Raw genomic sequence first — 16,960 nt, 5'->3', positions numbered from 1 at the left:
TTAAAAGATAATTATTACTGATGTAGAAACATGCAAGAAGCTTCTTACTGCAGAGGTGGGAGAAGTACTCAGATCTTGCACTTGAGTAAAAGTAGAAGTACCAGAGTGTAGGAATACTCTGTTACAAGTAAAAGTGCTGAATTCAAAATGTTACTCAAGTAAAAGTACAAAAGTAATATCATCAAAATATACTTAAAGTACCAAAAGTAAAAGTACTCATTATGCAGATTGGTCCTTTTCAGAGTAATACATATGTTTTCATTATAATTATTGAAGCTTTAAAGTGTTCGCAAAGCTGGTAAAGGTGCAGCTAGTTTTAATCACTTTGTATACTGCAGGGTAGCTTGTGAATTTACTGCAGGTGTAACTAAAGTCTTATTAAAGTGTTGAGTATATTTCACATCATTAATCAAAATCTGTAAAGTAACTAAAGGTATGAAATACATGTAGTGGAGTAAAAGTACATGATTTACCTCTGAATTGTAGTGGAGAAGAAGAAAAAAAGAACCTCAAGTAAAGTACAAGTATCTCAAAATTGAGTACTTGAGTAAATGTAATGAGTTACTTCCCACCTCTCGTTACTGTTATATCTGAGGTGGAGCTCACTTAAACAACTTTATATTGTTAGGCAGGTAAATCTGTCACCATGCATTTTATTTTATGAAATGTTTTGTAGGAGCTATGCAACAATAGATTTTAAATAGATGTAGTGAAGACAAAGTACACTCTAAACAAATAGTTTAGTAAGAAGAAGGTAGCATTTAAGAAAATAACATTAAGTCAAAAATACTCAAGTACAGCACTGGAGTAAAAACTTTAAACTTATGTTGTTTACAATCAAAAATAATTTAGATATACCAAACTGTAGACCTGGACCTGAGTCATAATTACCTTCCAAACATGGCTGCCTGCTTTGTCCACCGGATGACGTCTTTCGTCACTGACGGAGAAACCCGAACCTGCCCGAGCAGCCAACCGTCAGTCTGGCATGTAAACAAGGTCAGACACTGCAGCATACAGTACCAACACTTCCTGCAGACACAGGCATCTGCTCGCTTTTCAACTCAAGAGAAGAAGAAAACTTATTTGCAAACCCCCCGAAGAGAAAGGTAGGCTCGTGCGTGATGTGCAAATATTATTTGTGTTGTATTGCTGGACGCTCTGCAGTTATATGACATAACTACTAGCACAAATGTATAACATAGTTTATTATTTTGCGTTCAGAGCTGCATAAACGGTATTATTCAAATTGCAAAATGGCTCTTACTGCAGCTATAATCCAGATTTGCCGCAAAGTCACCCGTCAGGTGTGTGTTTACTTCATGCGCAGTCATCAGCTGGCTCTAACTGGGTCGCTGCAAAAACTGCAGGGTCATGTTTTCTCACGACATTGATGAACCAGTCTAACGGATCATTCATTTTGTAATAATTTTACAGCGTTGTTTCAATCTCTACAATCCCAATAGCATTTATTATTAACAATTATGTTATTTACTGTAATGTTATGGATTTAAGCTTTGCATGAATCATCATTACTGCATTATGTTGAAACACAGCATATGAACTCACTTGCACTGCTGTATCCAGATTCAAGGGAGTTGCAGCTTTTTGGAGCTTGCCCGCTCTGATGTGCTATTAAAAAAAAGTACCTTCATAACTCCATTCATAGCCGAACAGGCCTCTATTTATGACTGTGTTAGATAACATTGTGGATAAACTCCAGTGCTGCCTTTATAATTAAATGGGGTAAAGTGCGAGTACAGATAGGATTTAATTATTTATGTTCACCCGCTGGGTCAGCATGAAAACCTGACTAGTCATCCCGACATGGTCAGTGCCAGCCAGACCCTGAGCTACTGCACCTTTCTGCAGATGATGATGATAGACAGCAAGTGAGTGAGGAGGACAGTAGAGAGAGATATCTCAGGAGATGGAAGTCTGCAGTGCCTGTCATGTTTTAGGCTGCCTGCTTTATTTGCTTTATATGATCTCTTTCTGTATGTATTTTGGCCTATGATACAACCTCCTATAATACTTCCTGTTTGACCAATTCCTTTGTTTTACTAAAGATTATTTGACTCTAGTAGCTGTATACGTGTAATGCCTGCCAAAGGCGAGGCTGTGACCCCCTTGACTTTGAATACTGATGTTATGTTTTTTAAATTGCCATGGACACTTTCCATCACATGTTTAAGGATTCACATAACGCTGTTGTTTTTGGATATAAAGCAGCATTCCAGTTCAGTGTCTGACTACAGATTCAAATCTCACAGACCACACATTTTAATGTGTTTGGGGTTCACAGTCAAGATTTGATAATAACATCCTAAAATTATTGAATAGCAGTGGTAAACTATCAGAATTTACAGTACAAGCTGAGAAATTTTACTTGAACACATGACGACAAGAAAGTATCCAACTAATCTTTAGTGGAAGACGTACTTAGATCCTTAAGTAAAAGTAGAAATACCACAGTCTAAATATCCTCCATTTCAAGTAAATGCCCTGAATTCAAAATTGTATTAAAAACTACATTTCCCACTGAAATGTATATGAATGGAAATATTAGGTATCATAAAATTGACATACTCTAGCCAAGTAATGTATTAATATGTCAACATCGTATTTGAGTATGGCTTGGATATAACAATGTGACCTGTTATGTCCTGTGTCAGAGTGCCCAGGCTGCTAACAGGAACAAATAGTAATGTTTTTGCTAGTAAATCATTTTCTGAACCAACATGTTTGTGTTAATTCTGTCGGACTCTTAATACAGACCCGCCAAGATGATGCAATGTTTTCACTTCATGTTGGAGCCGGCCAAAAACTTTACAGCCAAGATAAAGGTAAGACCTTTATTTAAGTCCATTAAACATACCAATAAAAGAGCCAAAAAAATCATGTGTTTAATGCGCGAACCTGTTTTTTCGGTTGACAGTTGAAATGACAACAGTTTTATGTACCACATGACGACACACATTTCTCCATTCCTGGTTTAATTGAACAACAGAGAGCTGCTGAAAGACTCTGGAAGAGAAGGGGTGTCTTTCTCTCTTTGTCTTGTTGACAGGAACAGAGCCTCGGTTTGCATTTTAATCAGGCTGAGTGACCCCCTGCTTTTCTAATTTGACCTTATTACTCTCAAAGGCACTTGAAAAGCAGAACTGATGTCTTTCAAACGTCTGAGAATTCTCCCCTTTTCCAAACACATTCCCAGAGAAAATCCTTACATTTTTTATGTTCTCACAGGAATCACGCAAAAGAGCGCAGAACGAGAAGAGGGAGCCTCTGGATGAAGATCAGCTGTTTATTGTGGATCTGGCAAGAGATCTAAGCCGAGTGTGCCAGGTGAATACACCCTCATTCAAAACTGAAATTCTTCATATAAAAAAAAAAAGAAACTCTGCCCTATACATATATACAGTCACTGACTCCCTCTTGAGGAGGGCTTTACAATATATAGTTATTTAATCGTCAGCACAATCAGAATCAGAAACATGTTTATTGCATAAGTTTACTCATACAAGGAATTTGCTTTGGTGTGTGTGAAGCATAAGCCTACATACATGTAAACACCGAGAAGAGAGAAGATACCTTGTAAGAAAATAAACAAGGAATATAACAATTATAAAAACGTTTAAAATAAACTATTGTAACTTAAAAAATATGGATGTATACAATGTCAACTTGCACCATAAACACATTACAAAAGTCTGGGATGTTGCACTCTAGTTGAAAAGTGCACTATAATGTGTTGTATTTTAGCAACACATAGAAAGCAGCTGAGAGGCAGAACTGATTCTTCAATAGCTTTTCATAGGAAGTAATATCATTATAGGGATCTTCAACCACATCGTCACATATTTTCCTTATATTGTTTAGCCTTGGTATTGAGCTAATTGGGACAATTACCACAAGTCAGGGCCCAAAAGAAGATTAGCTATTGTCTTCATTTCCTGTCTGCCACCAAACCCACGTTTCCATCCCTTGCCTCTGCAGAGGTCAGAAGTCCTGGAGCACATCTGGAACCTGGACGACACCTGGCCGACCCCCCTCTGCAAGGTCTTCGTCCTGCAGTGGGCCTCCATGCTAGAGAGCAAGGTGTTTATCAGAAAAAAGCATGCATTGACTTACTGAACAGAGAGGATCTTACCACTAAAGCCATGTTTCTTTTTGCAGAAGAGGCCGATGCAGACTGACGGCTGGCCAGAGATGGATGATGTTAAGCACCCTGATATGATCAATGAGCAGGACCTGCTGGAGGCCAAAGCTGTGATTCTAAACTGGATCAAGGACCTGAGAGCTCAGCCTGAGGTGAGAAGTATAAATAACATTTACTGCTACCCTGGCTTTGTTGCCTCAGTAGACATATTTTATTAATATCGACCATCTTGCAGCAAAGTGTGTGGCCCGGGGAGCCGGTGGCTAAGTCTCTGGAGGACCTGCAGTCGGCCTGGCGTTGGGGCCGCGCGCCAAATCTGCTGGCCGCTATGGAGCTGGTGTTTTGGACTCTAATCGTGCAGCGCCCAGATAAGGTAGAATCCATGTAACATTACATTTAGCTGATGCTTTTATCCAAACGACTTACAATAAGTGCATTCGACCAAGAATATGTAACAGTTCACAGAGTCAGCTTAAGGTCTTGTGTTTATTGTGCAGTTGTAGAACAAACCTTTGTTGGTGTTCTTGCAGGATACCATACCGCACCAGTGGCTCATGTGGAAGCAGAAGACTCAGAAGATTGGTATTAAATTAAACATTTATCAAGATTATTTCTGTTATAAATCTGGAAAATGTCAATCCTTATGAGTCTGTTACTCTCTCCATCCAGGTAGCATATCCTACATTCCTCAACCAGGTGAGTGACATTGTATATTAGCATACAAACATTACATACAACCACTGATGGGTTTCAAACATGTGATGTAGAGATCAACATTTCAGTGCTCTTTGTAGGGACCATTATTGATTTGCAACCATCAAAATGAGATGTTAGAGAGTGCTCCATAGGGGAAATACTTTCTGAACTTTTGGTTAAAAACTTAAAATCTCTACCACTGATGTTAAGAACAAAGAAGAAGAGAATAAAAGAGAAACATTATTTGGTTTTATTTTCCATTATATGTATTCTACTATCTTATTTTTTATCTCCATCTTGTGTTCCATTAATTTGATACTCAATAGTTATTTTTAATCCAATGTCTAATTTCTCCATTGTTAAGCACTCTGTACTGCATGTGTTGTATGAATGGTGCTCCACAAATAAGGTGTTTTATTATTGCTAAAGCCCCTCTGTTTTTTTTGCAGTGTGGGATTGGATCTCAAAGGCTGCAGGTAGAGCATTTATTTGATCAAATTACAAGTATAAACTTTAATCTGCACTGTACCTGTATGTCATTTGAACCATGTTACTTTTCTCTCTAGTGGAGGTGACTCTGGATCTGGACACTGCCAACCCTGACCTGCTCATCTCCTCCGACGAGAAGCGGATGCGTTGTGGCTACGAGAGGAAGGATATTCCCAACTTACACCAGCGCTTCGACGGTTGGTGGTGTGCCGTCGGGATGGAGGGCTTGGGCTCCGGCCGCCACTACTGGGAAGCCGAGGTTGGAGAGCGGGACTGGAGGCTGGGCGTGGCCAAAGAGTCGGCCCTGAGGAAAGGCTTCAAGTCCCTGAACACAGATACGGGTTACCTGAGCCTGAGGCTGGAGAGGGGCTCTGAGCTGAAGGCGCTGACGGTGCCCTTCACCTCCCTGCCGGCCTACCTCATCCCCGAAAAGGTGGGCATCTACCTCGACTACGACCGCGGCCAGCTGTCCTTCTATGACGTGGACAAACACATCCACATTTACACCTACAACGAGTGCTTCACAGAGAAGTTGTACCCGCTGTTCGGTACTGTGGAGATCATCAATGATCTGGTGATCAAGTCTCCACTAGTTAAAACCCAACGTTTCTGCCCCTCGCCCTGCATCTGGGGTTGAGCTCCCCCAACTCTTCCTTTAAAATCCAGTAGATATCATATTAAAGTGTGATAAATGGTTATATAATTATCACTGGGAGAGCTTGATGTTAAAGACCATTATTGATAGCTCCACTAAGTGACCACTCTCTATGCTGCTGCTGATGCTTTAACGTAATCGTCGCAAACACTTCCTCACTATAGAGTTACAGTGCTATTCTTTGCCTTCACATAATGTATTTTCATATATTTAAAATAACAACCCTGTAGTATTACTGTAATGTTGTGTGCAATATTAACCCTGCATTTCTGATGCATTTCTGTGAATGATAAATAAACCAAATACATGTCTTACTTTTGTGTCTGTCTTGTTTTTAAGTAAAGTAGATAACTACTTCCATAACATGAATAGTTCCACCTTTAGATAGAAAGAGTAATCTCACCTGAGAGCTAAAGTATGTTGTACATAATCACACAATCTCCATGACAGGTTATAGTATCTTAAGTAAATAAAAAAGTGAGGTTTACAGTTATCAGCCTCACCATATTATCTTGTTCATTTTCAATTCTAGTTGAAATTGGGGGATGCATGTCACTGTAAAATAGGGAGGAAACACATTTAACACGATGAGACATTGAAGGAGAATGATTCTGACTACATTAAAGGTTTATATGTAATTCTGGTTGTGGCTCAATTATCATTAAAAAAACGCCCTGAGTCCCCATAACTCCAGTCTTACAGTGTTTGTGCCTTTATATATACAGTCTATGGTTTGTGCTCAAATAATTTGTACATGTTTAGAACAATGCACCATAAAAAACAAACACCTACATGAAAAGGACATGGAGCTGGGTTCCTTTATTCTTACTTCTTGTTTAATAGTTTTAAGAATTCCTCACTTCAGTTGTGTACAGATGTGTCCATAAACTTTTGGACAAAATACCAATGCATGTCCACCAGCTGTTATCATCTAAAAGGCGTGGCAGCTCGACCAATCAAAGAGCTCTATGGCAAACAGTTGTACGTAAACTAATTTACAAAACTAATTTTATAATAATAAAATACAAATAAAACAAATATAAAACAACAAATACAATGGTCTATGAAATAAATAAAATGTATTCACAAACACAAAATAAAAAAATCAGTTTTTATTCCTCCTCGCTACTCTAATGATGTCATCAGTGTGCGACGTCACCACAGAGATCTTATTGTACATCCATGAGAGAGATACATGATGACAACAACAACAAAAACTATAACACAAGCCTTAAAAATTCACTTTGGGTTTGACAACTTTCGATCCAAAATACAGGAGGATGTTGTCAAAGCCGTCGTCAAAGGTAAGACAGTTTATCTGTTGTGTTTCTCTTCGATAGTTAGCAAATGTTAGCGGGCTTTTAGCAGCATGCATGCAAACTTAACTCACGTTACGTCGTGTTATTGTTTACATGTGAGACTCGGTTTGAATGATATCTTATATGCAGTGTTTTCAGAAAGAGAGATTATTGTGTTGCATTGTTGGTTATTTTGGGTTTTTCCTGCAGGTGATAAGGATGTGTTTGTGTGCATGCCCACGGGAGCAGGGAAGTCGCTCTGCTACCAGCTACCCGCAGTCCTGGCTCCGGGTATCTCTCTGGTTATATCCCCGCTAATCGCTCTCATTCAGGTCAGTGTCTGACTGGGCTGCTCCAGCGCAGTGTGCACTCTCAATTATGTCTTAAAGGTCACCTATTATGCAAAATCCACTTTTTCATGTCTTACTACATCAACATGCCTTTGTGTAAAGAGATTCTGAAAGTTTCACGAAAAAATATTTGCTCACTTTTTGTCCTGATCCATTTATATAAAAACCTGTCTGAAAATGGGCTGATCAGATTTTGGCCACTTTATGATTTCATAACGTTTTTTTGTCTTGTATAACCATTAGGCCAATCACCAACCAAGGTAATATTGATGAAAAACAGTACCTTTTAATTCAATAGCTTTATTAGCATGACCATAGTTACACACAGTATTGCTAAAGCTCTGTATAGTTGCAACATCTATACACAAATACATACATATAAACAGACTGTTACATTTTGAACAAAAGTAAGAACATGTTTTTTATTTGTATTTTTTACAAGGAACACAATAAATGAAAATTCATTCAATTCATATCATACATTAATTAAAAAAATATATATACAAAAAAAAAAATAGATGTCAGATGTTCGATTGCCTCATTCTGTGGCAGGCAGAGACAAACTTAAAGTAGTGGAATGTAACAAAGTACATTTACTCAAGGACTCTATTTAAATACAAATGAGAGGTTCTTGTTATTTATTTGCGTATATATTGGGAATATTTGTTCATACTTTAAGTTAGGGCTGTACCCGAATATTCGGTCGTTGGAGTACTATTCGTTATTCGGATATTCGTTATTATAATTTTTTTCCGTTCAATTGAATTTATTAAAATCTCCAATATCAACGTAAGAGCTTGTGCCTCTTCGGGGGGTGCTAACACTTAACCATAAACGTTATCGTTTACTTTCTCCGTCTTTATATGTAGATATTACTTTTCTCCGTCACGTTGTTTCCATAGCAACAACAACTTCCTGTCAACAGCGCTAACTCTCCTGCGCGCCGAATATTCACTGCTGATTTTTACCGGATATCCAGAGCCCGAAAAATGGTATTCTGGACAGCCCTACTTTAAGTACATACTTTTACTCATGTAGGGCTTTGAATTCAGGACTTTTACTTGTGGAGGAGTATTCTCACAGTGTGCAGTAAAGGATCTGAACCCTTTTTCCGCCATTGTTTAATTCCTTCATTTGTTTCTCCACAGGACCAAGTGGACCACCTGAAGAGTCTGAACATTCCCGTCTGCTCCATCAACTCCAAGCTCCCAGCAGGCGAGCGCCGGCTGATCTTTGCTGATTTAGGGAGCAGCAGTCCTAAGCTCAAGCTGCTTTACGTCACTCCGGAGATGGTCGCCTCTCCTTCGTTCAAGCCCTGCCTGACGGACCTGTGCACCCGTGGCCTGCTGTCTTACCTGGTTGTGGACGAGGCTCACTGCGTCTCCCAGTGGGGACACGACTTCAGGCCGGACTACCTCAAACTGGGGAAACTACGTGCTCGAATGCCGGGGGTTCCCTGTTTGGCCCTGACAGCTACAGCACCCAAGAATGTACAAGAGGACATTGTTTTGTCCCTGACTCTGCGCACGCCGCTGTCTTTCGTTACACCTGTCTTCCGCAGTAACTTGCACTATGATGTGATCTTCAGGGAGCTGCTGCCAAACCCCTTCGTCCACCTCCACGCCTTCATTCAGCAATCTCTGGCCCTGGACAGTGGCTCTAAAGGACAGGTTGGGATTGTTTGTTTAGAATTTATCCTTTTCTTTATGGGATATCAATAAGTACAAGCCCTCATCATCTTTTTTGACTAGTTTCTTGGTCATCCGCTTTCTCCCTTTCAAATGTGGGTTTTCTTGACCTTTTGTGCTTTTGCGACTGTTCACAACAATAATTAAATATCACTCTTAAAGGTCCCATGTCATGCTTTTCCGGTTATTACCCGTCCCCTTCCGTGTTATGAAGGTTTTTATGCATGTAAATGGTCTGCAGAGTCACAAACCCTCAAAGTACACCCTGTAGCGATTACAAAACGCCTCGTTGGAGATACGTCACTGTCCATTTGATTCTTCCGGGTAACTCATGATGTCATGCGTTTCCCGGAACCAAATGGACGAATCCGTGGAGCCGTTACGTTACGTCCGCGGAGCCGTTACGTTAAGCCCCCGCTGATTGGTCCAAATTGACCAATCCACGGACTTCCTCACACACACACTCAGTGCAGGCAGCTCTGCTGATCTCTCCTCCCTGGCTGCAGGCTGATAACAGACAGTTGGGATCGCGGCGAAATTCTCTCTGCAGACCCATTCTCTCTGCAGACCCATTCTCACAGCGTTTATCAACCTTTTTCTTATATCAAGCCACACTTATTGTTTTTACTTCGGCTGTGACTTTGTGTGTGCTCAGGGTGAGTTTGGCTGTGTTTCGCTAAAGAAGGAAACCACACCTCCACGGAGCTCAGCGCGATTCACAACATCCCGACCAATCAGAGCACACCGTGCTCACAGGGAGGGTGGGGGCTGGAGCTATTGGAGCTACAACGAGCCGTTAAAGGCAGAGAGTGAAATTCAGTGAATACACATAGTTTACAGAGATGCTGTATGAGAAACCAGAGGGATTTTGGAAAATTGCACAATATAAATCTATTCTAGTAGACCTCAACAATGGAATTATGATCAGTGGAAATGGCCATGACATGGGACCTTTTAATACAAAAAATAATTAACATTTATCTATTTTGGGGTGCACATTTAGCTGTTTGCTGTCCTTATTTCTTTATGTTAAAAACTGGTCTGAATGGTTGCCAATGGCAACCGTTACTGTCGAGCCCTGCATGTACAATTCTGCAAAGGTTTGGCTTTGGAATTTCTAGTTGTTGGTTAAATACATCGGAAGCTTAGCATTAAAATGCGTTCAGATTTAGGGAACCTGTTTTTGTTTCAGTGTCAAATACACTATAATTCAAATAACAAGCTGGAAAGAAGAAAAATATTAATTGTACAGGTTTGAAACTTTTGAAAGGAAGTGTATATTGAAATAATGTTGGAGAGGTAGACAAAGAACAGCTTATTAAAAGGATGGAAACATAAATATCTGAACTTAAATGCATGCTCCAGATCATTTAACTGTATCGAGAGCCTGATTGATAACTAAGCTAGATATAGACCAGATATATCAACCAAGTTTAAAGAGTACACAATTTCGTTTATGTAAAATGTGGTGATGTATCATTTTTTTTTTTTTAATCATTTAAAAAAAAAAAATTATTTTGTCAACTATAAATGTTGGTACTCTTCTCTTAATGTTTTCTTTATTACAGCTTACAAATCCTGTTGCACGTCACCTGTCTTGTAGGGATGTTTTTCCCTCTAACATGAAACCAAGAGCCCTTGTTTGTTTAACCTCTGTAATGCTTATGAACAGGGCTGTGGGATTGTGTACTGTCGGACCAGGGATAGCTGTGAATCGGTGGCTCACCAGCTGACCAAGCTCGGAGTCTCGGCCAAACCTTATCATGCAGGTCAGACTGATTTTCCTCCATGTAGTTGTAGAGTCAGAAAACACGAAGATTTGTCCTAAAATGTTCGTGTTCTTCTTCTATACTGCAGGTCTGAAGACAGGAGATCGCACAGAGTCCCAGAATGAGTGGATGCAAGGGAAGGTGCTGGTTATCGTAGCCACCATCAGCTTTGGTATGGGCGTGGACAAGGCCAATGTCAGGTGAGGGAACTAGTTTTATTTTTTAAAACTTATTCTTTATTAGTTATTTTCTCAAATTCCCCTTTACATCCATTAGTACTCCAATTTAGATGAACAGTTTCTTTAACAAGGGGTCAAAAACATGTAGAAGGTCTCAAATCCAAGAAATTCAACATGAGAATATGAAAAACAAAACGTAAAGAAATCAAATCAATAGTAACACTGAGAACGTAAATAACACAGGTATAACAAACATTAAATAAAAGATGGGTTATATATAAGGTCATCCTACATATTACAATAATACAGTCCAATATATTTAGGAAAAATGTCCATATACCAGAATATTTCAAAAATAAAAATTCCTAATTTTAAAGAAGCCATATAATATTATTTTGGGATGTCACACAGTCCAGTTCCTTTTTTTTATGCAGCCTTTATAATCATTCCAATATTAATCCCAGTGTACTCATTTGGGACTATTTTCAAGTAATCCTATATATAACCTTCTCACTTACACTCACTGACCCAGATACCAGCACACACACATATTCTTTTCTGGGGCCAATATAATCTCAGGCACCAACATATCTGAGTACAATGTTTGATTGTCTGGGAAAGAATAGTTTGTGTGAAATATTCCTTGGGAAAGTAAAGGAGTAAATTCAGGTGCAAGATAGAGATTGACTTTTTCCCAGAACTCTGATTCGCTGTATTATGCCCGACCAGAAGTGAATCCAACCAGTAAGAACACCTAGGAGAGTGAGCAGCTCACACAACTCCTCCCCACGGACTCTCTGATTCGCTTAGGAGTGAAATCGACCAATTAGAGATATGGGGGGGGCGGAGCAACCGACACAACTCTGCCCCCAAATATGTCTATGTATACTGATGTTTATTCATGCACGATGCCCCCTGTTTCTGACTGGCTGGTCCCGATATCTGTATCGCACGGCAGTAGAACTGGGAGTCCAGAGTACTCTGTAACTCGTATTGGTGTTTTTTACCATTAAAATCAGATTATTGTTATAACTTTTATTCCGTTGTTTTGAACTCCTTCTTTTATTAATCTGACCAGGCTCATCTAACGGACGGCGCGGAGCGGAGGTGGGCTTTAAGCCACCACCACCACTGTGTTTGCTCCTACAACTCCTATTGGCAACAAGGATTTGATGTTCAATTTTGTTTACATTTGCATGTGCTGATGTTTTGTTTATCCTGCAGGTTTGTGGTTCACTGGAACTTTGCAAAGTCCCTGGCCAGCTACTACCAAGAGTCAGGAAGAGCCGGGAGAGACGGCCTGCCCTCCTCCTGTCGCATATACTACTCCGCCAAAGATAAGGAGCAACTGAACTTCCTCATCCGCAAAGAGATTTCCCGCAAACAGGTGAGAACAACAAGAGAGAACTCCAAATGTGAAGAGCTCCTATGCAAATCAAGTTTGTGAACATTGGTTGAACTTTTTCCTACAGGGGAAACGTGGCTCTGCGAAGGAGACTGACAAAGCAACCATCACAGACTTTGATGCCATGGTGGCGTACTGTGTTCAGGAATCGTGAGTAAAGCATTCAGACACGTCGTGCATGCTACTCACTCTTCGTTTATTGCTAAAAAAAAAATGTAGTCAAAAGTACAACATCATTACATAACGGCTTCACCCTTTGCACATAATATAACATGACACTTTATACATATGACACAACTTCCATTACATGCATGCTCTGCTTTTCAAAATAAAATCAGAGACATTTCTGTTTGTGCACAGCAGAGGGCAGACTTGATCTCGCTTTGTTGTGAAGCCTCCCTTAGGAACATGTTATTTCTGCCTGCCAATTCTCATTTCTTAACAATGACACATATTTATCTTTTTAGAGAAACATTTACGAACACATTTGGCTGCAACTTACTGTGATTTTTAATCGTTTCACACATTTTCTGTAGCTCTTATTCTCGTATTTGCCTGCATTGTTTAAGATATTTTGGTGTTCTTTGCTTCGGAAGCATTGTTGTTCCCCTTTAAAGTCCAGGGATGCTCCCAGGAATGTAGATTCTCCTGAAATGCTAGCAGCCTTAGCAGGTGTGTTTGGCAGCCAGTCGGTCCTCCTCTGTGTTTGACAGCTGTGTTGTAGGGTTGGGCTTCTCTAAGGCCACAAAACACACCCTGTATATTGCTCTCTGAAATGTTTTGAATGCCTATTAATTATATAAACATGACTCAGTCAGAGTTATTTTTAACTCTTAGGGATTCTTAAGGCTTTCACAGGCTGTAGAGAAAACCTGTTGTTGTGTTTTGAGCCCATTTTGCACCATCCTCAGTTCTTTGTGTGGAGCACAATTGCTCAAAGAACAGATCCCCTGGTCTTGCGACAGCAGCAGCAGGTCACGCAGGTCAGCGTTGCCATTAAGATGAACACCACTGCGGTAAAGCAAAAAACAACATCAGCACCGGGTCACTCTTAAATGAAATAGAGAAAAGAGTGATATTACAGAGTGAAGACCCACAGATGAAGGTTAAGATGACAAAGAAAGCTCCCAGCTCTATGGGGGTGGCGTTGGGCAGACCTTGCAGCTTTACCCATATATTATTCAGGATGCTCAGCGTCTCCTCTCTGGCATCCATCCTAGTGAAGTGAAAGCATTTAGAGTAAGTAGGGCGGCAGAATTCATTGAAATAGTATTGAAATCGTAAAATGGACAAGTGCAATAATCAGATCACAGGAAGATGTTAAAGTCAAAATATGTGTTGACACAACATTTTAATGAAGTATCGTGGAGCTCCAGACTTCATGATAATAATAATAATCACATGGCGATTGCAATATCAGTCAAATCAATGGGAATTTGTCGGTTTTTTCAAATCATGCAGCCCTCATTTACAGTGGGAAGTTCATGCCTGGGTTTGGTAAGAGCACTGCAGTGTGTCTTTGTTTGGCTTGTGTTCAGTGGCATCAGGATGTGACTTATGTGGCCTGTTAGGGAGTGGTCACAAGCACATAACTTTAAGCTATTCGTCTGCAATTGTGTGCTTTTTCAAAATCAGTAGGTTCCTTTTTCAAGGGAAAGTAGGAGGATGAGATTGAGAAAGTAGGGCGGGAGTTTTATCGGCTTGGATTGCGCAGGATTAAACCATGTGGTTGTTATTACCAAGAAGAGTGAGTCTGTTTAGTAGCATAATGATACAGGGGGTAGTTCAGGGTGTTGAGCATAACTAATATAGGTTAACCCTTTTCAGACTTTCTGTAAAAAAATGTTTTAACAAAGGAAGAAAAACAGTGTGCTTGTCTGTGTTCAACTGAACAGAAAGGCACCTGTCTCATTTAACGTGTAAAATCTGTTTTGTGTTATTTCATTTAAAGGGTGGGGTTCCAAGTGTCAAGTTATACGTGATGAACTTTTGAATGTGTTATTGTGCTCTGAGGTAAATCACTGGCTCTGGGTCTGACAGCCTGCGGCTCAGCTATTTGCTGGTTTAGCTATATTAAATGTATAATAAAATATAATACCATTACCAACTCAATACAAACACTTCATGATAGATTATATTTCATTGTTAAAGGACTTGTTTAACCATTGGGGAAGATTAATACTACTGTCCTCTCGGTGCAATGTGTAGTTAGCTGGCTGAAGACACCGTCAAGCTAGCTTAGCTTAGCTTATTTTTAGCTTAGCGCATAGACTGTAAAAAGGGGAACATTTGAGCCCATCTCTGTCAAAAATTAAAGAAGTCAACTACTCAAGAGCTCACTTTTAACACATATGTTTTAATGTTCAACTTGTTTTAAAAAAAAAAAGCTTAAACAGTATTTTGTAATGGGTTATGGGTCTGACTATTTCTTGGATGGGAACTTTAAGTGCTCTGGACTTTTTAAGCAAAAAATCTATATCACTTGGGACGACTGATTCCTTTTTTTATATTGACAGAGAAACTAGCTATATCTCAGAAACTACATGGAGCACAGTTAGGTATCTGTTATCTTATGACAAGTCTTATAATAAAGACATGCACACATGCTACTCAATGTTCAATAATCCTGATTTTGTCTATTGATAAAAAGAGATTTTTGTTTGTCTGTATGTTTAAAGATTCAAAGACTTTAAACCAATCAAAACAACTTCATGTGATTTGGTCAAAAAAGTGATGTTGTCCTGTGTTGCATTGCTCTGTAAATCAGTTTAATTTCTTGTGTAATGAATAGCTAGCACCTGCCAGTTTACTTTTTTGCCTCCCAGCAAAACGTTGTTAAACAACATGGCATAAAGCTGAGTCAGCACCTCTGTATAACTGTTCAAAAAGAAACTGTATACAATAACCGACATGAAGATTTACTGCATTACTGTTAAATGGCATTATATGTCATTTTGAAGGGTAGTTTGAGTTCCTGAACATGCAGATATCAAACCACAAGCTCTTATCATTTACAAAAAAGTCAGATAGTTGGACAGCGGAAGTGGCAGCTGATAATGACTGATAAAGACAATTTCTGCACAGTCAGTTGTGGTTGCGTGTTGATTTGAGTTCCTGTTTTCATCCTTTTATGTTAAATTCATACTTTAAATAATTGTAATTGTCTGACAAAATACTTGAAACGTTGCCTCTTCAACCATCATTTGACCCACTCTTTATTTTCAATTACTGTACAGCTCCTTAAACATCCTACTTAAATGCAATTGGTAAACTACAGTTATATTTTAGTAACACGCTGGTTTAACATCCGAGTGTTAGCACCTAGCAACAACTCTGTATTTCTGAACACATTCTTCACATTCCTCCTAACCTTGAGTCCTCCTCAGGTGCTTCGCTTCTCAAACTTCATGTTTTACAGACACACTCAAAACAAAATGTACTTACCCGAGAGAGTTGTTTTCACACGCTCAGCCCAGCCCCGACTGACTGAAAAAAATACAAAAGAGGAGTAAACAGACGAGTTAGTGATGAACATGACATGTCCTCCCCGAAGGAGTTACCTGCTGAGTGTAGAATTTGTCAGCGTGTTATTTTGTTGTTGAAACCCAGAGCAGCCGGAGATAAGCAGGTAGAGATTAAGGCTAGAGGGATAATTCCTCAGGTACTGATGATACTCTGCATGTGGAGTCGAGCAAAAGTGAGAGGACACATAACATGAAATCTCCTGTCCTCTTAATCTCTTCTTGCTCCTCTGCTTTCTTGCTTGTCTCTTCTTATTCACGCTTGTTGGTTGCTCCTAACTTTACTTCCTCTGAGTCTGTTTTCTCTGTGCCAGTCCTCGCTGGGAGTGACTGTTGCCTCTCAGTCTTTGTGTGCCTCCTTCCTTTCCCCACCTCCTTTTGTTGGAAATGCTTTTCCCTTTTTTTTCACGACTGTGGAGACGACGTTTCCATTTCCAGCGAGGTAGTTAGTATGTTATTGAAGTGGCTTCTCTAATGGGATGTTTCCCAAACAGATGCTATGTGAGAGTGTGTGGTCGTGTGAATATTGGCTGTTATGTAACTAGGGATGGGTATCGTTTGAAATGTATCGATTCCGATTCCGCTTATCGATTCCGTTTCTTATTGATTCCCCGTTTCAATTGTAAAAGAAAGAGGTCAAATGTTTAGATAACAAAAATATATTTTTTATATATTCTTTTAAGCTTTAACTGACATTTTTACAAATAAAAAATATACATGCAATACAAATGTATTGCAATATGGCTGT

The 16,960-nt window shown here is 39.5% G+C and overlaps 2 protein-coding genes and 1 long non-coding RNA gene across 4 annotated transcripts in view; 2 read left to right on the top strand and 1 right to left on the bottom strand.

The window, feature by feature from the left end:
* The first annotated feature begins 953 nt into the window (after positions 1-953).
* Positions 954-6,316, top strand: LOC307015721 (uncharacterized protein). Its single transcript, XM_079644512.1, has 10 exons — positions 954-1,109; positions 2,777-2,846; positions 3,250-3,348; positions 4,000-4,101; positions 4,180-4,314; positions 4,398-4,535; positions 4,693-4,744; positions 4,832-4,858; positions 5,308-5,334; positions 5,425-6,316. Exons 2-10 carry the CDS (start codon positions 2,787-2,789, stop codon positions 5,982-5,984), a joined length of 1,200 nt encoding a protein of 399 aa, XP_079500638.1. The 5' UTR covers positions 954-1,109; positions 2,777-2,786; the 3' UTR covers positions 5,985-6,316.
* An 845-nt stretch (positions 6,317-7,161) lies between these two features.
* Positions 7,162-16,960, top strand: part of recql5 (RecQ helicase-like 5) — a 28,670-nt gene continuing 18,871 nt past the window's right edge. For both annotated transcript variants that reach the window (XM_079644505.1, XM_079644504.1), the window contains exons 1-7: positions 7,162-7,306; positions 7,511-7,632; positions 8,799-9,320; positions 11,011-11,107; positions 11,196-11,307; positions 12,511-12,673; positions 12,759-12,841. In XM_079644505.1, coding sequence (XP_079500631.1) covers positions 7,198-7,306; positions 7,511-7,632; positions 8,799-9,320; positions 11,011-11,107; positions 11,196-11,307; positions 12,511-12,673; positions 12,759-12,841 — 1,208 coding nt within the window. In that variant the 5' untranslated portion in view covers positions 7,162-7,197. The remainder of the gene's footprint in view (positions 7,307-7,510; positions 7,633-8,798; positions 9,321-11,010; positions 11,108-11,195; positions 11,308-12,510; positions 12,674-12,758; positions 12,842-16,960) is intronic.
* LOC307015729 lies at positions 12,869-16,613 on the bottom strand. Its single transcript, XR_013801622.1, has 4 exons — positions 16,252-16,613; positions 16,136-16,177; positions 13,789-13,907; positions 12,869-13,702 (listed from the first exon to the last, which is right to left on the bottom strand). It is a non-coding gene; the product is annotated as an uncharacterized lncRNA (long non-coding RNA).

This window comes from Notothenia rossii, assembly GCF_949606895.1.
Source record: "Notothenia rossii genome assembly, chromosome: 8".
Taxonomy (NCBI): domain Eukaryota; kingdom Metazoa; phylum Chordata; class Actinopteri; order Perciformes; family Nototheniidae; genus Notothenia; species Notothenia rossii.
This window is presented reverse-complemented; position numbering and strand designations above follow the sequence as displayed.

Bases quoted from the DNA above. Each gene is read 5' to 3' on its own strand.
- LOC307015721 (XM_079644512.1), top strand. From the start codon at position 2,787: ATGATGCAATGTTTTCACTTCATGTTGGAGCCGGCCAAAAACTTTACA. The intron at 3,349-3,999 runs GTGAATACACCC...TTGCCTCTGCAG, and splicing joins ATCTAAGCCGAGTGTGCCAG to AGGTCAGAAGTCCTGGAGCA. The intron at 4,745-4,831 runs GTATTAAATTAA...CTCTCCATCCAG, and splicing joins GCAGAAGACTCAGAAGATTG to GTAGCATATCCTACATTCCT.